This window comes from Hippoglossus hippoglossus, chromosome 24, assembly GCF_009819705.1.
Source record: "Hippoglossus hippoglossus isolate fHipHip1 chromosome 24, fHipHip1.pri, whole genome shotgun sequence".
NCBI classification, from domain to species: Eukaryota; Metazoa; Chordata; class Actinopteri; order Pleuronectiformes; family Pleuronectidae; genus Hippoglossus; species Hippoglossus hippoglossus.
In genome coordinates this window covers 4,012,810-4,038,819 of record NC_047174.1, presented here as the reverse complement: position 1 = coordinate 4,038,819, position 26,010 = coordinate 4,012,810, and the positions used below count along the sequence as shown (strand labels likewise).

General features: G+C 43.8%; 2 protein-coding genes across 4 annotated transcripts; one reads left to right on the top strand and one right to left on the bottom strand.

Annotated features, from left to right (window-relative positions):
• The first annotated feature begins 183 nt into the window (after positions 1–183).
• On the top strand, positions 184–24,328 carry fmn1 (formin 1). 3 transcript variants are annotated; one of them, XM_034580414.1, is made up of 21 exons: positions 184–745; positions 1,028–1,164; positions 1,851–2,046; positions 2,760–4,547; positions 7,314–7,492; positions 12,024–12,132; positions 13,320–13,381; positions 13,787–14,589; positions 15,193–15,334; positions 16,125–16,212; positions 17,515–17,576; positions 17,656–17,744; positions 17,840–17,969; positions 18,057–18,203; positions 18,343–18,402; positions 18,521–18,641; positions 21,877–21,969; positions 22,681–22,732; positions 22,919–23,068; positions 23,755–23,836; positions 23,943–24,328. In XM_034580414.1, the coding sequence occupies exons 4-21, from the start codon at positions 2,852–2,854 to the stop codon at positions 23,985–23,987; spliced, it is 4,110 nt and encodes a 1,369-aa protein (XP_034436305.1). In that variant the 5' UTR covers positions 184–745; positions 1,028–1,164; positions 1,851–2,046; positions 2,760–2,851; the 3' UTR covers positions 23,988–24,328. The 3 variants fall into 3 exon arrangements, with proteins under 3 accessions (XP_034436305.1, XP_034436306.1, XP_034436307.1); XM_034580415.1 differs by lacking the exon at positions 184–745 and having other exon boundaries at positions 984–1,164; XM_034580416.1 differs by lacking the exons at positions 184–745; positions 1,028–1,164; positions 1,851–2,046; positions 2,760–4,547; positions 7,314–7,492 and adding an exon at positions 9,496–11,734 and having other exon boundaries at positions 23,943–24,172.
• On the bottom strand, positions 24,313–25,590 carry grem1a (gremlin 1a, DAN family BMP antagonist). The gene is made up of 2 exons (XM_034580422.1): positions 25,457–25,590; positions 24,313–25,302 (listed from the first exon to the last, which is right to left on the bottom strand). Exons 1-2 carry the CDS (start codon positions 25,491–25,493, stop codon positions 24,755–24,757), a joined length of 585 nt encoding a protein of 194 aa, XP_034436313.1. The 5' UTR covers positions 25,494–25,590; the 3' UTR covers positions 24,313–24,754.
• Positions 25,591–26,010: the final 420 nt, after the last annotated feature.

The window sequence follows — 26,010 nt, the reverse complement described above, 5'->3', positions numbered from 1 at the left end:
ATGATGATGATGCTCAGATTCTAAACTACCACCACTTTTTAAAAATCAATGTAAAGTTAAGAATGGCTCTGTCTCTCGGTCTGCACCCCCCCCCCCCCCCCCCCCCCCCCCCCCCCCCTCACCCATACACACAGACTCACACCTCACCCACAGAAATCAGCTTTCACTTTTTCCTGTGACTAAAGAGCTCATGTTGTTTCTAAGTCACACTGAAGTACTTATCCTGCAATTTGCTTGTTCTCTAACTTGCTTGTTTTAAAGTACTTCTATTGTAGTGAGTGCTGAGGATGTATACGTACGTTTATTTTAAACATTTGCACGATTTTTAAGGATTTTAGTGAGATATACATTATATTAGGGGCAAGTTTTGTGGGAAGAATATGGTGTCTACAGTCAAATCCCATTATATTATGATTGTATGAAGAAAATCTGCATGTAAAGTAGTTAATTCACACCTTTAACCTGTTAAATCATCACATACAGTTGTGCAGATTATTCAGTACATTCACAAAATCTTGTAAACTTTGTGGCATGGGAGAGAAAAAAGTTGCTCCCGACTTTAAATATTGTCCACGACCATTAAAATCTCACAGTTTAATTGTAGCTATCCCTCTAATTACAGCTCCTACAGGTGACAGGGGCTGTAACGTTGGTCAGATGTTCATTGTGTTCACCTCATGTGGTCTCCTTCACTGATCAGGAGGCAGAGCTGCCAAAGACATCGATGACATCTAGTGGTGGGCCAGTGAGTTTTCAATGCAGCCCAGTGAAAATGGATTGAAATGCACACATCAGGCCTCTGATTACATGCCTCAATAATATCAGTTTGGTCACGTTTCTATGTGATTTACCCTTTTAAAATTAAACTACCGTCCAGGAGCGGATTCCTTAATGCATCTTATTTGACTCAGGCTGGAGTCCTTTTCTTCAGTAGCAGCCTTTTCCTGTTTGTGAAGATGCCGCCGTTGTGGCTTTGGTGACACTGGCAGCTGTTTGATTTCTTTAAAACGTCTGTAATCCATCTCAGACAGCTGGCCGGCAGGTGAGATCAGCTCCGTGCACGCACTGACCAGCGTGCGGCTCAGCATGGTGCACGGCTGACCTGAATCACACTTGTGTAGTCGGTGTGCGGCTGCAGGGGCAGATGTGACTCACACAACCCAGGTTGGTAATTGCACTGACCTCACAACCTTAACTCTCAGGGAGCACAAGTGTTTCTTCATGTTTTAACAATAAGAACATTTAATCAAACAATTTACTGAAGAGGTATTTGTACTTTACTTGAATATATATATATATATATATATATAGTGTTATTGTTAGTCCACAACATGTATTTGACATTAGGGTTTTACATACAGCTTTTATAGTATATAATGTTTGTTACTATAGATTAAACAACATCATATAAAGTAGATAACACAACAATGCTGCTTACACATGAATCAATTTGTAATAATAAGACAACATTATAACATATGTCAATTTAAAGTTGAGAGCGGCTTTTCTGCTTCATAATAAGTACTTTTACATATATGGCTTTAAATTCAGTATTTTCTTCTGTAAGACTTTGAATACAGGACTTTTACTTGCAATTGAGCATATTTACAGTGTAGTCTTTACTTATGTGAAGGAAGCAATTACACAAGAAATGCAAAGTTTAACCAATGACTGGTACTTTAACAGGATAACTGTACTAAACTACTACATGTTTTATTAAATAGAGGACTTACACTCCTGCCCATTCTGTGTTTATTAGACTTATCTGTCAATAAGATTACAATTATAAGTCCAAATCCTCGTTGAGCCTCCCGTCTGTCTGTTTACGTGCTCCCCTCGATACCTGTCAGCCCTCAGTAGATTACTGGAAGTGATGCTCATCCCATCAGCCAGTAGGAATAGTTCAAATGTCCAGGGAATCCAGTGATTGGCTGACGCTCCTGTCCGTCACTTTGTGGACGGGCAGTCGTCTTCTGTCACCTGAGTGAAGCTGAAGTGCAGCAGATCAGTGACCTGCAGCAGAACGGACGGAGGAGCCAGACACGAGTAAGTGGATGAATTAAGATACACCTTTCTCTTGTGGTTTCTTATGTATATGTCACAGACACCACTTTTTACTTTTAATAACATTATTGATGAGATGTTTAAGTAGATTTTATGAGTTGTTGCAAGAAGTTTAAAGTTCTTTACATACAATTATAATGAAAGAAAAGTCATAAACTGTAGAAATATACAATGATTATTCTTTTATTTATCTGTGAAATGGGTGATTCATTGAGCTTTAATGTTGCTACACAACTGGTAAACAGGGTTAATATGTTTGCCTGTTATCTCTGCACAGATATATTTGTATGTCCGTTATTAATAATGCAGGGTTACAACTGACAGTTATATTCCTTATCAATGAATGTGCTGGTTATTATCCATAAACACAAGTATGCACATTCAAACTTGAGGCAAAGAGGTGTGGAAACCCAGAAGACAAGACAAAACAAACATTTTATTACCTCCCAGGTCAAATCAAAACTTTACCTGGGAAGTAGTTTACGTGTGAAGTCTGTGGGAGCTTCAGCTGGTGTACGGATATTTCCTGTTTTCTGCTTATTAAAAATATATAATCACAAGTGTCAGGATAAAAGAAAATTGCTTATTGTGTTGAATAAGAATAATAAACTCATTTAGTTTGATATAGTACTTAGTACCCTGAGAGAAGCAACGTCTCATTTTGTTTCATGTACATGTTCTATTCCTTCTTCCAGGACTCGGTGGTGAATGAGTTTTCAGAGGTTTAAACCCTACAGAGCTACAGAGGAACCATCACCTGCTCCATCTCTGGCGTTAGAACAACATCATGGAGTGCACTCACGCCACCTCACACCTCTACATCAGCAAGAGGAGTTGTGTGAGTCCTCCCTTCGCTCTGTGCAGGGGCCCATCTCCCCCCTCTAAAGCCCCTCTCAGCTCCCATCGACTGGGCTCCAACTGGGAGAAGGAGGAGGGTCCGGCTGGAAATGTGAAGCCAGGTCAAGCAGACAAATTCGGCCTCACGGACTTGAAAGACTCCCTCAAAGCGCTGGATGACTCCTCCGAGGTCCGCTGGCTGACAGAGTTGTTACCGCTGTGTGTGGAGTGTCAGACTTTCATGAGCATGGGGAACCAACAGGGCGCTTCAGCAAAATCCCCATGGATCCAGATCCCTCGGGAGAGAAGGAAGAGAGCGGAGGGGATAGTTAACGCAGGCACCCTTCACCATAACGTGAAGATGTCCCCCGGGTCGCCTCGGGTGCCCTCGAAGCTAAAGAGGCTGACGAAGCTTCAGATGTCGAGCTCCCCTACGTTTGGAGAGTGGGACTTCAAGGTGGACAGGCCCATCAGGAGAAAGGGAGTTTCTGTAAAGGACAAGGAGAACCAAAGTGCTCGGACACAGGAGATAAAGCCGGTATGGAGAGTGAAGCCGCCCGATGCCGCATCTGAAAAGTTTTCTAGATCTAATGCTAAAAAAGCTCCTCTCTCTCACAAGAGGGGTTTACCCAGAAAGGATGAATGTGCATTTCCTGACTCGGACACTGACAACTCGGAATATGACAACGAGACGTACTCAGTGTACATCACTCAGCCTCGTCTCGACTCCAATAGAGGGACAGAGGAGAGAACAGGGAACGCAGCAAAGGCCCAGACCACCCAGTCAGCAAGTCAGACCCATGAGGACAGGAAGGCAGAGGTCGGGGAGGTGAAGTCCCCTCAGCGGTGGTTTGAAGAGCTGGGGAAGAGGGCTGCAGCACGGCGGGTGATGGGCAAAATCGAGGAAGTTGAGGGAATCATACGAAGGGTGAGTCTCACTAGCTCGGACTGGATCAAAGAGGGCAGTGATGAACCCCAGTTCATTCCCGATGGAAGCAATGGTGACGACCATCTGCAACAAAGATGCAGGGCTGAATTCACGTCTGATTCCCTGAGTGAGACACAGAACTTGGGTCGCGCTGCAGACAAGCCTCTGCCGGTGGAAGAACTTCGAGTCCTGTGTGAAGCTCTGAGCCAGAGCCTCCATCAGGCTCTGAGGATGGAGGGAGCGAAGGCAGATATCGAAGATCTCATAGAGGACAAACAGTGTGAGAAGAATTCAAAGGGATCGAAAAGGAAGAATCGACCATCGCATCTTTACAAGTGTTCAAACAATTCTTCGTGGCCTCCTTCAGCTGGTAGACAAACTTCCCCTGTACCGTCACCGTCCCTGTCCGCAGTCCTGGATGTTTCTCCACCAACATCCAGCAGCTTTGACACCATGTCCCCGATTCTGTCCCCTTTGTTGTCGTCCTCTCTGCCTCTGAACCTGACTGATCAGCGTGAGGAAGACGTGTGTCAGAGTCACACAGTGCAGACAAAATCAGGAGAAGACAGTTTATTCTCCGGAGACTGTGGAGGTGCCAAGGAAAAGGGTGAGAGGAATCCAAAGAGGAAGTGGTCATGGTCGAGCTTCGGGCTGAGTGAAGAGATCCAGACAGACGGACGCACCAATGAGACAGAGGACAACCACGATTCATCCTCAGGTAAAAATGCTAATTATTGTTTTACAACATTTACTTCAAGAGTTGATCATTTATCTGTTTGAGGGTCGTAGGGAGCTGGAGCCAATCCCAGCCTGGAAAAAAGGTGAAAAGCAATTCTTGGATCCATCCCTTAATTTTGGTACTGAACCCGACTTGAAACCAGGTAGTGTGCGCCGCTATTGCAAGATATAAATATCGTGAAAACATTGTAAACATGCAGGAAAAAGTTTTGCACATTAACTTTTCTCTGTAGTTAAATATTTGATCGTATTTGGTACAATCAAAATTTCTGTTTTTCTACAGAGTTTGCTGTATTGCTTCATTTCACATCCTGTCTAAAGCTTATGAAATATCTCAAAGGATTTTGTAGCGTCGGCATCACACAGAATCCTCCCAGCATCGATTTACAGTTGTAAACAGGCCTCCACCTTGTTAATCAGGCTGTTCTACAGTGGATTCAGGAGGACAGAAATCCTTCAGCAGAGTAACAGGGTGAGAAGTGGCTGTGCAGCAGCATGACATTGACTTTTAGTGGTTGGTTAGTGAAGTGAACAGGGGGAAGAAGGGCAGACGGCGTCGGAGCTGCTACACGTTGAGTCCTGACTGTCAGATTTACACATTGATTGAGACGCTCTCATTTTTAATGCCCCGACCTCAGTCACTGTAGTCTCCTCTGGGTCGATGAGCTCACACACACACACAGAGACACTCTCACACACACACACACACACAGACACACACACACACACACACACACACACACACACTCTGTTTTGGACTGTCTCTTCCACACCACAGCAGCTGTGAGAGTCGGATCTGAAGGATGTGTGGTAGTCTGTAAATAATGACCCCGTGCTGGCTTGACATACCACTATGTTTTTCTCTCTCTATGTGTGTGTGTGTGTGTGTGTGTGTGTGTGTGTGTGTGTGTGTGTGTGTATGTGTGAGTGTGTGTGAGATCAGGCATGAAGTGCAAGTTGAGCACCTGATGTGAATACCCTCACAGTCAATCAGCACTGGCCTGACGTGACGTGTTTCCCTTCAAACAACAGAAATAGTGATGCTCTCCTTGTGTGTGTGTGTGTGTGTGTGTGTGTGTGTGTGTGTGTGTGTGTGTGTGTGTGTGTGTGTGTGTGTTCACATGACTCGTGGGTCAGAAGGTTGTGATGAGGATTAACCATGTTGGATTTCTATTTGCAGTTTGTACATTCTCCCTGTGTCTGCGTGTTCGGTTAATTGCAGACCCTAAATTGCCTGAATGGTTATTAATCCAGATGTTGGCTCTGCGACACACTGGCGACATGTCCAGATTGTCCCCTGCCTCTCGCCCAGTGTCCCCTGGGTTCGGCTCCAGCGCCCGCACGACCCTCAGAGGACAAGCGGCGTAGATAATGGACGGATGGATAATCACATTACATCTAACGACCCACAAAACATTGATATGTAGTTGCAGTCATAAAAGCATTGGTGTTTTCTCAGTTTAAACATCGTCTAGTTTCAGTCAAGAGCTAAAAGATTCTGCAAATGACTAAATATTAAAGAATTAAACTGTGTAAATGATGAATGCATTAGTAGAAGAAGAATCCTGGCGCTCGCTTCGTTCAGTGAGGTCTGATGACTTTTCCTCGTGCAGGCCGGACGCCCCCCCCGGCTGTCAGAACAGGATTAACGCCCTGAGCTTTGTGAAACGCTTCAACTCTTCAGAGGACGATGATCAGAGCGAGAGGAAGAAAGACATTCAGAGCCGCCTGAGGGTTATTCTCCAAAAAGCCATCGCTCACTGTTCATTGTGGTCAAACCGAGGGCAGATAACACATTTCCATAAACTGTTTAATTTGCCTCTTGTGTCGGCTGGGAGTTACACAACTGGCATCTGTTGGAGCTCGTATCTGAACTGACACCGACAGACACGCTTCTCTCCTCAAGGTCGAGCTGCCTTTGACCCCCGGCTGGTAGGAGCCAGACTTTCTAATGAAAGTGAAGGATCATTAGTGCCTGCAGAACATTAGCTTTACCTCTTAGCCTCTAACGTCCAGCAGCGAAGGAGTCTCATCCTGCAACTCAGCCAAAGACTGTCTTTAAAGAAATAAAGAATAAAGTTTACACATTTAAATTTGATGATTATAACTTGACTTTTTTTTTTGAACAGGTTCTGTGTGATAACTATAGTGATAAATGATGATGTCGCCTCTTGTCGCACATCTGCACTCCATCCTCTGAGCTCCAGTAGTTTTTCAATTAGCACAGTTGGCAGTAGGTGTCACCGCTGCAGCCGCACACATCAATCATCCACTCCTCATCTCGCCCGAGTGTAATACGAAAAGATATGTAAATGTACTTTTTATTAATGGCTGTGTAAGATTTGACTGTTTATTTATACTTTAAATTCCAGTAGCATGATTAAGAAAATGTTTTAATTATTGCAGGAACTTATTCCTGAGCATTTGCTGAACCACATGTGCATTAGAAATTAAAAAATATTTTGAAATTGTAGAATATTGGATGCAATAAAACTAATATAATAATATTATGACATTTTAAGGCTTAACAAGAAGTATGATTAATGGAAATAAGTACTTCCAAAAAAGTTTCTTATTGCTGTTGACTTTTGCTTAACACTTTACAATTCCACGTGTATCAAAGCATAAATGACCAGGAAAGAAACCGATGAGATAAACTAAGTCGTGCATCTTTGCACTTATTGTCTCCGATGCCTCGATGATCCACGAATGTGCTCTAACGGTGATTTGACTGTGTTTCCTTCAGACGAAGCTCTACAGAGGCTGGAGGAGATCTGGCAGCAGGAGGTGGAAGACTCTCTCTCCTTCAGTCGGTTCCTCTCTCATCCGTCCAGACCCAAACACATCGACTTCCTACGCATCACCGCTGCCGAGGACGACATCGCTGATACACCCACAGCCACACCTCTCCCCCCGGAGTTCAGGGTGAGTAGCACGGAAGAGCTGAGGTGAAGGAGAGTGTCTCGCTCTGTCTAGACTGATTTCCCCTGATATTTACTGCCATGACCCTTCTCTTAATGGCTATATGATCTGCATTGGATATAAATAAGGCTGCATCATAATGACAGTGACGTCATTCTCGTGGTGCAGGTTCAAACGGTGGCCTCACAGCTGTGTGACAAGGAGCTCTGTGTCCCCTGTGGTTACATAACGGAGCTTTAATGTAACTGTGTAGGTGCATTGTATGAGGAACGGTGTCTGCACAAGCATGAATTAGTTCTTAATACTTTGTTTGTGTTAGACGTCCTTTTTCTCTGCTGCTCAGACTAACTCCAAAGTTTATTTTCAGACCTTGTTATGATAATAATAATAATGGAAAGTAATAATGTAATTATATAATAATGATAAATATTTCCTGCACAGATGTTATCCAGAGTAAGTCAAACTAAGTAACAGCAAATTACATATTTGATCATTATAATAAATAAACAGTAAATCATCAAATGTCCTTCATCCACAACAACATCTCCAAAATAGTGAAGAAATAAAAAATGAATAAAAGACAGCTGAGGATTAATGGTGATATTACCCCAAAATATGATTCATTTATTTTATGTTTTTAATTGCATCTTTACTCATTCCGTTAGTTTTCAGGAAAAGGAAATAGAAAGCAGCCTCACCTGATTTGCAAGTTTCAATTTAAAGTTTAATTTTAATCTCAACAGAATTTCGAAAACTTTTCTGGCTTTAAATTATGGAGAATAATCTGTAAAACCCAACAACTGACTCGATAGAGGGAAATTCTGAGTCTTTACAAGTTCAAACACATCCCATGTTTTTATATTAGAGAGGATTGAGTGGAACATGTGTTTTAGAGCATCAAAGAGCTCAGGTCAGAAATTAGAAGATATGTTTGGATCAATTAAATACATCAGTGTATTATTGTGATGTATAAATTCTACACATTTCTGCTTCATAATGCTGGAAACAGTCCAGTGTGTTTGTTCAGGTTGTGTGTGTGTGTGTGTGTGTGTGTGTGTGTGTGTGTGCGTGTGCGTGTGCGTGTGTGCGTGTGCGTGTGTGTGTGTGCTCAGAGTCTTATGCTTCATGGGATTATCTGGATTCATTCTTATTACGTAAACTCCGCTCACATAAAGGCCACAGTGTCTCTGGGAATGCAAAAACACGTTATTATTAGTATTCATGAGATTAAGTGTGTTCCAGTTAAATCACCACTGCAGGGTTCAGGCTTTCCTCTGATTACAGGCGCTGTCAGGGAGAAGTTGGACGATGTAGTGACTGATGTGATCCGTCACTCGCTGCGATAACATGAGAGCAAACAAGGGCGGGTCCTGAACACAACACAAATATTAACCACTGACAGAGGAAGGGTGGTTGGTTCTCGTTTAGATATTTTTCATTCAGCTAAATATTAGAAAAGCGAAGGCAAAGTCTTCACATCTGGTTCAGTAAAACCTTCAGTCTTCAGAAAAATAAACTCCAGTCCGAACTTTTTTCCAAGTTTTGTCTTTATTTGTGCATATTCAACTAAAGGTGTATTATCGAAACATAGCAACTTACTTACCCAGCAATTTCTTTATCATTTATGTCTGCGTGAATCTTAATTACTGTCCCTTTAATTTCATTTAATTTAAACATTTAATTTTCATTTTATTTAGTTGTTTTAGTTGTTTTATCCTTTTGTGTAACATTATTATTTTTTCAGATATTTTTTCCATATACCCATTTATATTTCTAATAGGAATTTAGTATTTTAGGCACAAAAACAAGAGTTTATTGTCGACCATGTGACATCACAAAGCCACTAAACCAATAACTTTTATCTTTGGAAACCAGGAATCAAACAGACCCTCTCTGTGTATCATGTATGTTAGATTTAATGTGATCTGGTTAAGAGTGTGTGTTTGTGTAGGTGGGGTTTGACCTAAGTCGTCCAGATTAGCCGTGTGTTGCTCAGGAGCTGCGGGGCAGCTGGGAGACCTGCCCGTCACAGCTCCGGACCCACACCTCTCACACAGTGATCCCTGACAGGCCTGTTTACCCTCCTGTATCTCTGGGTGTGGTGTCCTTCCATCTGCTGTGGGTGGCCTCCTCCGCCTTATGGCTCACGGATCTGCCACCGTGTTGTCAGATACAGTGGCTAAAGACGCCGTCTGCTCCCAGTTACACTGTGACAATGTGCCGCACCTCGTCTGGGATGCTGCTGTGTAGAATACAGAAGCAGGTTTAGCAGAGCTGGAAGGAAGAGGAGGCAGAAGCTGGACGCTCACGCCTGGAGCTGGATCTGACTTCACTGGGACAGAAGCCGAGCTGACTCACTCCAGCCTGCAGAGCAGCGCGTGGAGCCGGCCTCGGAAAAAACTTCACTTTTCCCTGACTTGGTGGATTTTCTCTCCTGTCATTGGCTGCTCTGAGTGACTAACAGCAGCTTCCAGTTTTAGGTTTGGAAAATCACTTCTCTGGTAAAACATGAAGGAGCCGTTCTAACACTGAAAGGATACATGTACTTGTTTTCAGCAAGCTGGAGCAGAAACAGGTTGGATTTTCAGAATAATGACATCTGCATTTGCTTATTTCTAATAACCAGAAGCTGCATGATCCTGGAACCAGCATTAGTGCATGTCATACAGGTGCCAAAACACCAATTAGACTGGAATAAGGCTTTTTTTCTGATGGGAGACACCACAACGTTGCACTTAAGTCTTAGAAATGAGCAGTTGAAACAGAAGCCACAATGTTGACGTTGTGGTAAAAGCTTCTCAGAACCTTTCTGCTCTGGAAAACTTTCCCACTTTTTCTACGAGCAACCGTTACTTGCAGGAAATGGAGAAGCAAAAAGCTCTTCTCAAATGTTTCAGGACCTTTTCCGATGAGGAAAACGAGGAGCTGACGCAGGAGGAGCTGAGTTTTACTAAACAGAAAAGTGGGGATGCGAACTTTAAAGATTCCTTGTGTTATGTTATACTGCCTCATGACGGGGAGAAGGTGACCTCGGTGAGAGAGGGAGGGAATGACTCAGACCGAACGGAGCAGGAGAGGAATGAATTTAACCGAACAGAGCAGCAGAGCGCGGCTGGAAACGAGGAAAATGTCTCCGAAATGCCAAACAAACACTGCGACAGAGTAAATGGTTCTCACAGGCCAGAGAACTCCCCGGGCGAATGTGCCTCGAACGCGTCTCTGCAGCCAAAATGTCAACACATTTCTGCTGAGTGCACAAATATAGATTGTGATTGTGTCGTGCCAAACGGTGTCAAGCAGGATGTAGGAAAAAGTGATAAATTGCATGAAAATGAGGAAATTGCAGATTTTCAGGAAGACTCATATAGTTCAGTTGTAAATATTCACCCCGAGGAGTCTGAGGGACACGTGGTGCTAACTGGGACAGGGACAGGACACTCTGCTGAAGAAGAGGCTGAAGAAGCTGAAGAGCAAAACGATGAGCCCTCCTGCTCTGAAAATGATGAAGAAGAGGAGGTGAAAGGTGCAGAGGAGGAAGAGGATGAGGAAGAAGGAAAAAGTCCTCCAGACTTCTCCATCCACCAACATCCTCACAAGCCACAAGATAATTCATCGAATATTTCCATAAAGATATCGGCCCAAGCCAACAACCCTCCACCTGGATCCACCTTCACCAGAGCCACCTTCTCGCCGGGCTCCCCCACGGACAAGCAGATCCAGCTGCCGGCCCTCTTCAGCGGCCTGAGGGTGCTGAGGAAAGGGGTGGTGGGCCCCGGGCACGACATCGTGTCCCACATCAAACCTCAGTCTCTGGGGGCAAGGAGGGCCGTTTTCCCAGAGAGGCCAGAGGACGCCAGGGTCCAGGGGAACTTCTTGGACCAGATCTCCCAGTTTCTGAGTCTGGAAAAGAAAGCAGACGAGAAAGAGGAGAGGACGGAGGCTGATGGAGACCAGGATGAACCTGAGAATGAGGAAAGTCCCGAGAAGGACGACTCTGAAAAAGAGGAGGACGTAGAAACGTCGGGGTCATTTGATTCCACGAAATCTCAGGTGTCGGGTGCAGAGGCAGCGTTTGGTGCCTTCAAGGCTTTTTTCACCCCAAAGCCGTTGAAGAAGGACCCGGCAGATAAAGTGGACCTGGACGCAGTGAGGAAGAAGATTAGAGGGGACAAAGACGTGTTGAGAGCCATTTTTGAGAGAACCTCCAGTAAGACGCCAGAGAAGAAAGACTCATCTGATGGAAAAGTATGTTATCGACAGGGAGCATTTGACCACAATGACCCAGCTAATCTGGTGTGGGCTCTTATAAACTATATTTTTACTTAACTTTACTGTTTCCTATGTTTTATTCAACCTTTTACAAATAGAAACTGAGGTTTATTCAAACAGGGTCAGTAAATCCTGCAAAAAGTGGAGCCAAGTCGAGAAAACAAACTTTAATTCAATAATAAATATGTGAATTCAAAATGGTTTGATGTGTTTAAGGTGTATTTAGAAGTTAAAGGTCTCTGTCGTCGACCTCTGTTCTCTCTAGTCAGAGGCTTCCACGCCGGGGGAGGGAGAGGAACGGACTCCTGGTCGTTTACAAGCCGTCTGGCCGCCAGTCAAGGAGGAGAAAGTCGGGCTCAAGTACACTGAAGCAGGTACATTTTATAATCCACTTGAAATCCACTGATGAACCAGTGTTCACTTGGTGTTTCTAGCTGTTAAAGGTGAGAGGAAGTGAATACACTCACAGTAGCAGCGCCCTTAGAGATTAAAATAAAAATGCACACACAGAAAAACCATCAGGAGCTCCTGCTAAAGTAAACACAGCTCCACCCTGTGTGTGTCCACAGTGAGTGTGTAGACTGTAGACTCGTTCAACACGTGACACTGACACCGCTGTTTGTCCTTTTATAGAAAGTGATTCTGAATGTTGAGGAGAATTCTATGGTAGAAGCCACTTTGTTCATGGTTTTAAATGATTCAACTCTAGTGCCACCTGCTGGTTAGGAAGCTGTGTTGTTCTTGATTAATTCCTCAAACTAATCACTGGGTTGTCAATTAAAACGCTGCAGCACAACATGGTTTCTGTCATTTGGTGCCACTGGTGTCACAGACAGTTAAAACCTGAGTTTGTCTGTGAGTGCAGGGGTTCACATTTTAATCAGCATTAGAATAATCAAAGAGCTAAAATTAAGACCGAACACAGTTTGAATTAAAACACACTAAGGACTTGAATCTTGGCTAAGAACATTTTGCACATCACACTCATGATAATCTTTTAGCTGTGAAAGGATTCAAACCAACCACCTCACTTGTAGAATGTTTGATCAGTGACGCTCCACACACACATTAGGTGTGTACCTGAAAACACAGAGCTTGTCAATACTGTCAAGACGTTAAATAAACTCTGCACCTGACCCTTCGATACATTCAGGCGCCAGAAGGTTTGCTTTGTTTTTTCAACACAGCAGCTGCAGCCAGTGAGCTGTCATCTTAGGTTTCTGTGTTTTTATGTCTCGTTTGCTCCCCTCACCTGATGATTTACATTGTTTTGGATCCAGTCTGTCCCTAAACAACTGCAGTAGATCCTCAAATACCCTCAAACCCACATCTCGGTGGAAAATAAATGTGTTTTTTGTCTCTACACAATGAGTTCCAGCCCCCACGTGTCTCATAGTTGTTGTAGTTTGTTTGTCTGCGGTGTTGTAATACTCAAGCCACATCGTTAACGTACCCGTCGAGGTAAAGAAGGCGCTCTCAGGCACCGCAGCTGTAACGACGAACATGTGTCCGTGGGAGAAGAGAAAAAAAACAACTGTGTCTCTGCTGTGTTTCCTCTCAGAGCATCAGGCGGCTCTGCTGCAGCTGAAGAGAGAATGCAAAGAGGAGCTGGAGAACTTACAGGTGAGCGTCGAGGAACAACAACCCTGGTTTAGTGTCAACACGTTTATGAACTCGTATCATTTCTTTCTTTCTTCGTGAGTTAGATGATAAGTTCAATATCACTCTCATCTCTGTACATTTAATATCCATGTACATTTCAACCATTTTGGTTTCATAAGGCCCAACAGTCCCCTATTGAAACCATATTTAAATCTACTAGATCAGAATTTTTATTTGAATGCACATCGCATTACACACACTTATAAATATCAGTAAGTTTTTCAGAAGAGTCTTTGCAGATACTGTAAATATCTTTAAAACTGTAGTGATGTTTACTGATGTTATCTGGGTTTATAGACGTTCACCAGGAATGTAGATTTATCTCTGTGCTTTGAGAGTAGGGCTGAAGTCTGACATTATTTTCAGGAGGAGTTCGGTCGGGAGCTTTCCAGACTACGGGTGGACAACGAGGACAGCGTCGCCCGGCTGGAGTTCACCGTGGCCGAGCTGCAGGACAAACTCTCCCAGGCTGGGAGCCACTGCAGAGGGGAAGTCCGAGACGTCGCCGTGTCCACTGGAGACGACTGTTTACAAAAATCTTTCCGCACCGTCTGCGTCCAGACGGACAGAGAGACCTTCGTCAAAACTCCGGAGGATGGAGAGGGCGCAGGGAGGACAGGGACGAGTCCCCGGCCACAGAAGGTGACCCCCAGAAAGCTGGACCTGGCCTCCATCAGCCTGAGCCTGGCCGGTCAACAGGACGACACAGCGCCCCCTGGGCCTCCATCCCAGACTCTGCCTGCTCCTGGAGCCACGGTCCCTCAAACAGAACAACCACCAGCCCCTGCTGAGGCAAGGTTAACCAACAAAACACACAATCTCCTTCCTCCTCCTCCTCCTCCTCCTCCTCCTCCTCCTCCACCGCCTCCTCCATCCATGCCAGGCTTAGCCCCCCCACCTCCTCCTCCACCACCACCGCCGCCTCCTCCATCCATGCCAGGCTTAGCCCCCCCACCTCCTCCTCCTCCACCACCACCATCCATGCCAGGCTTAGCCCCCCCACCTCCTCCTCCTCCACCACCACCATCCATGCCAGGCTTAGCCCCCCCACCTCCTCCTCCTCCAGGTGGAGGTTTCTTTGTGGATAAACCTCCCAGGAAAGAAGCGGTGGAGCTGTCCAGACCCATGAAGCCTCTTTACTGGACCAGGATCCAGATGCAGGACAACAAGTACGTTCATGACCAAACAGACTCAGTAAACCAGTGACTAAGAACATGAAGTACTATCTTATTCAAAGGGATGGATCTTTAAAATTACCTTTAAATACAGTAAAAAACAATAATTCAGTGTGAGATGAGAAAGTTAAAGTTGCAGTGAAATATCTTTTGAGTTATAAGAGCCAAAGTGATTGAAAGTGTAATTTACATATGTTCATAATTTTTCATTTATACCCAACCTACTTAAATAATATTAAAAAAATTGGACATTATAACAATAAAAGATTAAATAAAACAAAAACAATTAAGGATCTTATTAAAATTGTGATAAACAGCCTTGTATAAATAAAGAATATTTCTAATTAATAACAGAAAATACAAGTTAAAAGGTTTGTAATTTAATTTATACTTGAACATTATTTGAATAATGAGACATGATGAATTAAAATATAGAAAAGTATGATATTATATGATATGATATTATTATTATATTATTCACGACAAAATGAAAATTTAATCAACACCTGTGTGAAGCGATTTCAATGAATAATATCTACATATATATGAATAAATGAAAACAGAAGGTGAAGTAATAAACACTTGTCTCTCCCTCAGCATCGACACACTGTGGAACCTTTTAGAAGAACCAAACTTAATCAACGCCAGCGAGTTTGAGGATCTCTTTGCCAAAAGCACCACACAGACCAAGAGGAAGCCGCTGTCTGAGGCGTATGAGAAGAAAGCCAAATCCAGGAAGGTAACGTAGACAAGAACAGAAAACAACATGACACACGCTCATGAGAATATTTCTCTGAAGCCAAAGACGACAGAGGTAGTGATGGTTTGTCATGCAGGAGATTGCAATATGACTGTTGTCCACTTGAGGGGGTTAAAGCCTGGTCTTTACAGAGGCCAGATCATTACACAGCTGTTTGAATCATAAACCCAGACATAGACACAGTTGTTATATTTTTAAAAATTGTTTTGAAAGGGCAAAGAGTAGGAATCTGCATTTATTACATATAGGTCAGTTTATGTGATTTTTTCCACCCCTCATTTTACACTAGAAGTAAATCTGCACAATTAATTTATCTTCTTTTTCATGTAGTAAGAACAGTAATGCTCCAAGTTGCATTCTACAGGCAATTCAAAGCACAATATTTGAATTAAATAAGAATGTGTTAACATTTTTAAGAGACACAGAAAGAAAAACTGTCAAATAACATAGTAGAACCCAACATGAATTTGTTTGTATAGCTGCTTGTTGTCATTTCCAAGTAACCGACAGTAAATGATGTTGATGAATAAATTTCTCCCTTCGTGGTCACTAATGCAAAAAGTGCTAATGCATCAGGGTAAAGATTAATATGACCTCGGCCCCTTTCCACAACACACTCTGCTAATGACTCACTAATGGTTTCTAGTGGCAAGGTGGTCATGGTAACCGTGTGTGTGCGTGTGTGTGTGTGTGTGTGTGTGTGTGTGTGTGTGTGTGTGTGTGTGTGTGTGTGTGTGTGTGTGTGTGTGTGTGTGTGTGTGTGTGTTAGATCATTAAGCTGCTGGACGGTAAGCGCTCTCAGGCCGTGGGCATCCTCATATCAAGCCTCCACCTGGAGATGAAAGATATTCAACAAGGTGAGTTCAGTAATGATGTGATGAACGTGGACGTTTGTAAAATAATAATAAATACGATGCAGAACCTCCTATTTTATTTGTAAGCTCGATGTGTCTCCGAACAGCTCAAGTTCATATTTATTTATCATGTTTACAGCTGAATAAAATATATTTATCTCAGGTATAGGGTATGAACAACTCCAACATATACATTTAAAATATACATTTAAAAGCTTTAATAACTCTAATTATATTATTCATCATAATAATGTATGTCAAATTAAAGTAGTCTATTGTTTTGGAGCACATTGTGGAGCACATTGTCCCATTCGCTAACATGGAGGAGGCATATATGACCTATACTGCAGCCCAGCCACCAGGGGGCGACCAAAACACTTTGGCTTCACTTTCAGGGAGCTGTCACGTCGACCTTCATATAAAGTCTATGATTTAGATCCTGATGGGAATCACCACTGAAAACTTCAGTGTGTAATCAAACAAACATGGTCGTGTTTGTTATAGAAGAGGTGGATCACAGTAAATCATCTGTGTTCTCAGTCAGTCCCACAGTTTAAACCTCGAGCCTCCCTCTGTAAACACTCGGCTCCCTGAACATCACCCGTGTTTACCTTTAACCCCGGCATCACACTGAACCCCCCCCACCCCCCTACTGTGCTTCACTCTGGAATATGAGCTGCTGGGGAATCCAACGTGGGATTAAAGGCTGAAACTCTCACCACAATGTCAGCAGGACGGTCACAGAGAGGCAATCGGCGTCGCTAATCTCAAAGAGCACAGCGTGTTTCCCACTGGGAGGAATGTTTGATGTCTCATGTTTGTGGGATGTGCAGTTATGGGTTTGGCCTGTTTACTTCTGTTGTTTGTTTCCCCAAATAAACCAGAACACGGAACATCGGCGAGCTACAAACGCCCCAGTTAGCAAAGTTTCAATCATTTCCTTTAAAGCCTGTTGTTCCTCTGGTGAAAATCCAGTTTTCATGATGATATGATATGATCCACCGGCTCCAGTTGGAAGTCGTCTTTCCTTTTCTGCCTGTTCACCAGGATTTTGTTGCTCATGTGACTGTCGCTGCATCGTTTATTTTACCGGTTATTTAATCAAACCAGAAAACCAAACATTTTCTTTTCCTTTTTCCGGATAAGAGCCAACAAACATTGATTTTTAGACCCTGGTGAACATGTAGCATGTTGGCTAAATCACTGCGTTTAGCCATATATAAACAAAATGATAACATTATTAAATCTAAAAGAATATTGTGGATCAGCACCCGAAGGCCTAATCTGTTGTCTCCCCACTTCAAGCTGTTCTGACTGTGGACCACTCTGTTGTGGACCTGGAGACCATTGAGGCTCTGTATGAAAACGTATGTATTAAAACACACTTTACAAAAGCAACTGCACAGTTATGAAGCTCTTGGTAACGTTTTGTCGTCAATGTGTCAGAGAGCTCAGCCCGAGGAGCTGGAGAAGATCAAGAAACACTACGAGATGTCAGAGGAGGAGAAAGTCAAACTCCTGGACAAACCCGAACAGTCAGTACATCCTCCGAGACAAACCTCCAGAGCTCAGCCTCTGTTAGCCGTTCTCAGAGGGACGTTTTCTCACTGTTTGTGTGTTGGGCCCCCAGATTCCTGTACGAGCTGTCTCAGATCCCAGACTTTGCAGGAAGAGCTCACTGCATCATCTTCCAGGCGGCGTTCATCGACACGATCGGGTCCGTCCAACGCAAGCTCAGCACAGTCTCCTCTGTCTGCAAGGTAGAGCCCGATAGTCAGCCTCACTCAATACGGTGATAATGCTCTTTAAACTGGGTGATGTAAATATGAGATGTTTTCTGTTTCGAGGCCCTGGTGGAGAGTGACGACGTGCGGGAGATGATGGGACTGGTGCTGGCTCTGGGGAACCACATGAACGGGGGCAGCAGGACCAGGGGTCAGGCTGACGGCTTCGGCCTGGAGATCCTCCCTAAACTCAAGGACGTGAAGAGCAGAGTAAGGCCTCAGTCACTGTGAGATAACAGCGGTAGTTAGAGTTTTTCTCTTTCTTCAGGCTTGGTGGAACTCAACTGTTTGCAGTACTGCCGTCATCTGAGCGGGGGAAACGTGTGAATGCTTGTTTTTAATGTTTCAGGACAATCGCATCAGCCTGGTGGACTATGTGGTGTCATACTACCTCCACAATGTGGACAAGGTAGGGATTAGAAATTTATATTTTGTAGGTCTTAAAAGAAAAGTCGAAAAACGCAACACAAATCTCAGTTCCTGATTTAACTGTGATCTAACCTGTTGTTGTGTTTGTGTCCCACCAGAACGCCGGCACAGACAGGAGCATGTTCCCCCTCCCTGAACCCCAGGACGTCTTCCTGGCGGCACAGGTCAGGTTCGATGACCTCAACAGGGACCTGAGGCAGCTCGGACGAGACCTCACAAGTACGTGATATCGACAACTTTTGATCTGTTCCAGCCTCTTTCTCTCTGAAGACTCCCAGAGAAATAAGCAGCGACACTCTGGGCCTGCTCTTGTTTCATAATATCACTGAAGCTGGTTTCCCCCCGCATTCCCCAAAACATCAGCTCCGCTCCGAACACGCATGTGACTGGGTGACCGGAATCGTTTTGTCTTGTGGTCATTTTGTTGTGTGTTTCGGTTTGAAAACCTCAGCCAGCCTGTGTAACTCTATCGCTGGGATTTCGCGTCGCTCTCCAGAGGTTCCCACAGACCAGACCAGACCGAAAAAAACCTCGGCCCGGTCTGGCATTGGTTTTTCCCTCAGACAACCTCCAAACCCCCTCCCCCCCACCCCCCCAACGACTCACCGTCCTGGTTTCCCATCACTGGCCCCAGCAGTGGAGGAAATGTTTATACTCAGGACTGAAGGGCCTGCTTCTTTGACCAGACTCGACTGAGCTGAAGCCCCAGAACAAAAGATTTCCTCTTGTCTTTCTTGTCCCTCTTGCCTGTAAGTGTGCCCATGTGACGCCATTCAGCACAAGTCCCGCTGAGCATTGTGACTGAGTGCATTGTTGTATCCTTATGTATACAGTACATGTGTTTTTTGCCTGGGCTGTATGTGCGTGTACTCAGAGACTAGCAGGAGTCTCGCTCGCTGCTGATACTGGCCTGGCGCCTTTCAGATCCAGCTCCTAATCCTCGTGCCCATCAGATCTCCCATCGTTGTGCCTTTGTGCCCCCGTCGCCGGCACAGGGCGACCGTAGCTCCGCACTTAGGTAATCTCCAGACCTCCAGTATCTGTGGTATCTCTGCACGGACCTCTGCGGAGATGCATGGATCCTTAACCTGCTGGGCTGTATCACCTTCGGCTCCAGTGTGGCCCACAGATCTGTGCCGCAGATACGTTTCTTTGCCTCTCAACACAGCTTTGTCTTATCGGGCCTCGGACCCAAACCACCGTGCAATCTGGATCGGCCGTCGCAGGTTCCTTTTGTTTCTGGCCGTTTGAACCACCCTCATTCCTGGTTTGAGGCTCAGCTGCTGCCGTTCTTCACTCTCCCTCTGTTTTCTGTTTGGTCGGAATGAAACGTCTCGCGACACAGTTACAGAGATAAGTTTCTCTTAAACCAGCCCGGTTGACTGGTGAGGGAAATGAGGTCCAAACACTGCATTACGTTGAAAATACTCCAAGTTGAAAGTTAATCCAAATTAGTTTGGCATCACCTTCTTTAAATCTTTATTTCATGGCTTTATTTTGGTGAAGCACCTTGAGCTACATCCGTAAGAAACTGTTCTGTTCAAACAAAGTTTCACTTGAAAACAAAAACTCTTTTTCTTTACATCTATCCAGTAATATATATTTTTTTATTTAGTTTCTTTTTTCCAGGTTTTGAGACATTAACATCTGAAACATTTTTTATAAAAAGTATCATCCATTTTTGTCGCCTCACAAAGCCGATAGCATGGTTGTTGAATAATAAAATATACCTTTTATTTATTTCCAGGAGCGTATATGAACTAATTGTGCTGCGGTAGGTTTTAGAATTTTGTAACAGAGATTAAATGAAGAGTTCTCATTATTTTTCCCTCTCATAATCAGATTTCTTGGCACATCTACGCTTCTCTCATGTGAAATATGGCTAACGAAGACTTCCTGCTCACTCTGATGTTCTGTTTGACTTCTTTGATGGATTAACTGTGTGTCATTGTGGAACCTGTCAGGAGTCGTGCTGTGATTTATGAGGTGGCCGAGCCAAACTCATCAGCACCACAAGCCTCAGATCTCTTTAAAAAAAAGCATTTATCCGTCACAATGAGACCGAATCACTAAATCCAGCTTCACGTGTGTAAGCACCACACTCCTCATCAGCTCACTGTGTTTACGTGAAGCTTTAAAAACCCTCTTCAGCCTGAAACCAGCAAACTTTGGTCAGGCTCAAGAGGAGGACAAAAGACAGAGGAGAGATACCCGCCTCCACAGTTTACACAAATCCTGAATGAAAACAGTATTCTTTTGTAATCTTATCTGGGAGATGTCGATCGAGCGTCAGGGTTGGGTGATGGGGGGGGTCTCGGCTCCCTCCGCAGCCTCTATTATGACTGGCTCCGCAGACTGGCTCCTCTGATCCACTGATTGGACGCAGGGCAGCGAGAGAGAGAGAGAGAGAGAGAGAGAGAGAGAGAGAGAGAGAGAGAGAGAGAGAGAGAGCAGAGTCAGCAGTCGCCATCTCTGGGTGAATCTCAATAAGTGATGTCTGAGGAGGAAGTGGTGCTGATGACCTGCTGCTCGGCCACAGGTGGAGTTAGTTTCAGCCGAAACTCTCTCTTGTTCTGTCTCTAAGTTCTTTGTTGGAGTTATGGTTTCAAATTCTACAATTCAAGAATTAGAAAAAGTTACTTGTTCATTTAAATCACAAATATTACAATACTGCATCGAGACTGCAAGACAGAAGAGGTTCATTCTAAGACTCAACACTGTCTAGAGGTTATTCTAAAGTGATGAATAAAAGAATCTAGATGCACTTTCAACATCTATAGCTGAGAAGAAGCATTTTAGGTGAAATGTGATGTGATTTCTGGGTTTTTAAGTCCATACGTCAACATGTTTTGCTTCTCGAGGTGCAACTGAAGCACAAAACATTGCTTCCATGTGGTTTAAACTCGCACGTTTTGTCTATTTCTGTGTGAGAGGGCAGAGATTATCTTCATACCGGCTCTAAAATCATAAATTATTCTGTGTTGCTGCATATTTGTGCCAAAATGTTCACATTCTTTTACCGATATATATCGCTTGGCCAATAAAATTCAGCTGATATGAGCCTTTCACGGACATATAGGTATCTATGTCTATGGAAGCTAATAGGCACCAATATAGAAACTTTTCATTTTTAATAATGTTTAAACTATAGAATATCAAGCCTCAGTTACATTTCTTTGTCATAAGGGTGTGATATGACATCTTAGGAAACATTGCCACATTTCTAAATATCGGTGTCAGAATTTGTTCACTCCCTAGTATCGGTACCTGCATCCTCCAGAATATCCATTCTTGTTGGGCTCTTGTCATTTCCCTGTATCCCTTCCATCCTGGGATTCCTGCTTTGATTTTCATTTTTCTCATTACTACAAACAAGTCATGACGAGGAATCACATCCTGGACAGTGACTGAGTCTATACCATAAAACGTCCCTTGTGTGGCTTCTGTCTTTCAGGATGTGAGAACAATGTGAAGGAGGTTTGCTCCGAATCACCTGCAGAACATCTGCAGCCGTTCAAAGACAAGATGGAGGCTTTTGTTCTCAGTGGTGAGTGGAGAGAGGAAACACGTCATGTAGGGTCGTGTCACACACTCTTTAACAAACAGGTCAATCACAACAAAGAGAGTAGTTTCTTTTGGTGATTATTTGAAGTTAATAGATTAAATAATAGTTTTTATTGTGTTTTTGTGCACTGAAGATTTCCATCCTCTAATGTAGTTCAGCTGTGACTCTCCTTCACTTTTTCCTTCCATTTTACCTTTTATAAATTATTCCATAGTCTTGACTCATCAGATAAATGAACCTTTCATCCTCTTACTGGCCTGAAAATGTCCCTTTTGCTTTTTGTGTGTGTGTGTGTGTGTGTGTGTGTGTGTGTGTGTGTGTGTGTGTGTGTGTGTGTGTGTGTGTGTAGGAGATAGGGTGGATTCAGAGTATAGAGGCTAGACACTCAGATAAGGATCACACAGATTTGGCAATGACTGAGAGACTCATGCCTGAGACTCACAGGCTGGTCCTCAGAAACAATGTTCTTTCAACCAACGGAGCTGCTTTTTGAAATATTAAAACTCACGTCAGCCTCATACACAAGACATCCAGCTACGATCTGGATCTGCACACTGAATATCAGCTCATTAAATATGCCTAACTTTTTCAGTCAAGAACCAGGAGTTAATCACTTAAAGAATATTTAAAATGTAGAAAACCCACCCGATAGAGAAACTGACAGAAACTGTTTCATCGTCTGTTTCTCTGCAGCACGAAAGGAACATGCAGAAACTTCCTATCAGATGGTGACTGTGCAAAAAAGGTCAGAGACTTAAATCACGTCGATGTTTCAAGTGCAAAACACTGTCTTAAATTTAACCAGCGATTCCTGGAAAAGCAAACAAATGAAGCCTTTGATGAAAATCCTGTTTAACTGAAATAAATCTACATCTCTATCTTAGATGTGTGGTTTTTTTTAATTCTATCTTTATTTCTTCCCGCTGCTCAGTTTTCAGGACTTGGTTCTGTACTTCGGACTGAAGCCGAAGACCGGAGATAAAGACGTGACTGCCGCTCATTTCTTCATGCTCTGGTTTGAGTTTTGTGGCGACTTCAAGGTCAGGTGGAAGAAGGAGAATAAGACCATCTCTAACGAGAGGTAACGGACATCATTAAGAACATCTGTACACTTCTTTATTTATGCTACTATCCAATCAGCCAATCATGTGGCAGCAGCATAAAGTCAGGCAATGAAGTCAAGAGCTTCAGATCGATCGGCTTTGATTTTTCTCGACATCAAAGCCCCTTAATTCGCTCGGACACGAAGCTCAACAGAGTTAGTCACCATGTGTGGCTGCAGAGGGCGCTGTGTCCCAGTAACAGTTACACAGTGTTTCTTTAAAGCCGTTTTCAGACCTACATTGAACTCTGGATGTTTTCCTGAAACTTTCCGGAGGGCCTGTGTGTGAGAACACGAATGTCAGTGACTCCGGTCATTTTCCGTAACTTTTCCTGCCGGCCCCCTGGTAAGGTATCTGGAAAATGTCTGAGTGAGTCGATGTGAGAATACAGCAGGAAAATGTTAGGAAAATTCGGAGCGAGCAAACGTCTTGACGACAAAAGTGAAAAACAAAAAGAATACAAATATCTTGGGATGAAAAACAGGAGCCATTCAGGTAGAAGACTGCGGACACAAAGTCAAACGAAAGACAATCTCCTGCTGCTCTCTTCACGTGTGAGAGACAAACTCCGGAAAGTGTCCGGACCCCAGTTTTCTGGACATTTTCCTGAGTTCACGTTCAAATGAAGATGCTGCAGCATTAATCTGATTCTTTGCCGTTGCAGGTTAAAGGAGGCTCAGCTCTCGGTGAAGCGAATCACCGCGGAGAAAAAAGTGGAAACGAGGAAGATCAACGCCAACAGCCTGGTGAGTTACGGTAACACAACAACACATCACATAGACGACAATACGACACAAACAAGCATTGTTGTTCTGCAGTGATCTTGTCTTGATCATATTTTGCTCCCAACAGAAACATCGACTGCGTCAGAAAGAAGGCAGCATGTCTTCAACTTGAGAGACGTCCCCTCCAACATCACGTCAGCCACACAACCAGCTCCTGCTTGGATCAGACTGGACATCGTCTCAGACACCGATATCGGTGTTGATTTAATTTGTGTGTATGTTTGTTTACAGACTCAATTTGCCTGATATTCTTACATTTCCAAGAAAATACTGAAGATGTGTTGAAATTTAAAGAGACTGAAACAATCGTTTGTGCAATACGATAGATTTACCTGTGTACATTACGTAATTTTGCAGTAATTCTTATATGTATAGTCAAGAAGCTTTTACCGCATTTTTTTTCCACAAATAAAAAAAATCACTGATCAGAAATGAGGTGATGTATCAGCTGGGAAAGATTTATTTTATTTACAGGCATCACAACACGATACACAAATCATACAAGTGGCATTGAAGCAGTGCAAGTTGTACAGAAAAAAGTATTTGTATATAATGGAAGCGTTTGACTTTAGATCCCACACAGTGGAAATAATGAACCCAAGTCCTCTCAGAGACTCGTCCTCCTTTTCCTGCTTTGTCTTGCACATCCACCAGCCTGAAGAAATAAAGAATCTAGCTCCAACTCAATCTCTTTTGGACACAACATCTCTAAATCTGTTTACACACATAAAAAGACCACTTGTGTTTATTATATCAGCAAAATTCGTGGCACATTGGTGAGTATCCTCTCTCCTTTATAACAAAGGCTCAGGTAAATTCCCCATCACTCTTTTCTCATCGTGCAGAAGCAACTTCACTCCCACTGAAGATCGTCTCCATCTAATCCGTATCGATGGTCGTGCAGCGGCACTGCTTTACGCGCTGCACCCGTTTCTTCCTGGTGCTCGGCGTTAGTCCCGGACAGAAGAGCGTGTACGTGACGGTGCTGAAGGTCTTGGGTTTGCAGGCGGAGCAGGACTCGAACGCGATGCCGTCCTGGTAGACGTGCCGCGGGATGTAGAAGGAGTTGCACTGTCCGTAGCAGAAGCGGTTGATGATGGTGCGGCTCAGGCAGCCCTCCTCCCGGATGGTCTGCTTCAGCGGCTGCGTCTTGCACCAGTCCAGCCGCAGGTACCGGCGCTCCGTGACGTGCAGCGCCTCCTGACTGGACTCCAGCACCTCGTCGGTGGATGTCACGGGTCCCGGACCGCGGGATATGAGTCCTCCGATGGCGGGTAGGACGCATCTCTCCGAGTCGTTTGGGTTGTATTTGTTTGGATGCGGTAAAGCGCCTTGGACGGTCGCAGCATCTGTGCACCTCGGTGGGTTGAGCAGCAGCAACACAACTGCTGCAGGGATCAGCACTGATGGTGTCCTCATCGTGGAAGCTAAAAGGAAAACAAAACGGACATCAGTTCAGAGTGGAGAGGATTTACGCACAACTTTTACGCACGACTTTTACGCACCATTGTTTCCACCACAAAATCAATCTTACCATTGTATTTTATTTGTCAATTTAAGAAACAAACTAAGAAAAGTTACCTGTTGTTGATTCAAACTCCTCACAAGGGAACTTCATCCAGTCAGACTCTTGTTTCTGTCTTCAGTGGCTTTATGATTGACCCACTGAGGGGTTTTCTAAACTTGTCTTGAGTTTCATAGCCTCAGCAGAACACGCCCCCAAACCCTGATCCTCACTTTATCTGTCTGAGAATAAAAAACATCCAACCTCCTTCCAACTTTGTCAATGCAGATAAATCGTTTATTTGACTTTACAGAACAACAAAAACACATTTGGCAACATAAAGTGACCCGACAGATTCCAGTGCCCGTGGAGACTCCTGTTTACTACAGTTTAGTGAAGTGAATAAATCCCAGTCTGAATAATCTTGTTTACATGCTACAGTGAAACATTTCATCATCATTCCTTACGCAGGAGAAAACAAAGCTTATTGACTTCTATGAATATATTGAATCTTTGCTTGAAGACACCGAGGTGAGTAACTGCTCATATCATGACTTAAAAAATTAAACATCAGTGAGTGAGTTGATCTTTTTACAGTTGTGAATAATAATCTTTCTGATTCAATATATCT

Coding starts and splice junctions, on each gene's coding strand:
- fmn1 (XM_034580414.1), top strand. CDS start 2,852: ATGGAGTGCACTCACGCCACCTCACACCTCTACATCAGCAAGAGGAGT. Junction 17,970..18,056: donor CAGTCTCCTCTGTCTGCAAG/GTAGAGCCCGAT, acceptor TTCTGTTTCGAG/GCCCTGGTGGAGAGTGACGA. Junction 18,642..21,876: donor GCTCGGACGAGACCTCACAA/GTACGTGATATC, acceptor TCTGTCTTTCAG/GATGTGAGAACAATGTGAAG.
- grem1a (XM_034580422.1), bottom strand. CDS start 25,493: ATGAAGTTCCCTTGTGAGGAGTTTGAATCAACAACAG. Junction 25,303..25,456: donor GGAGTTTGAATCAACAACAG/GTAACTTTTCTT, acceptor TTTTCCTTTTAG/CTTCCACGATGAGGACACCA.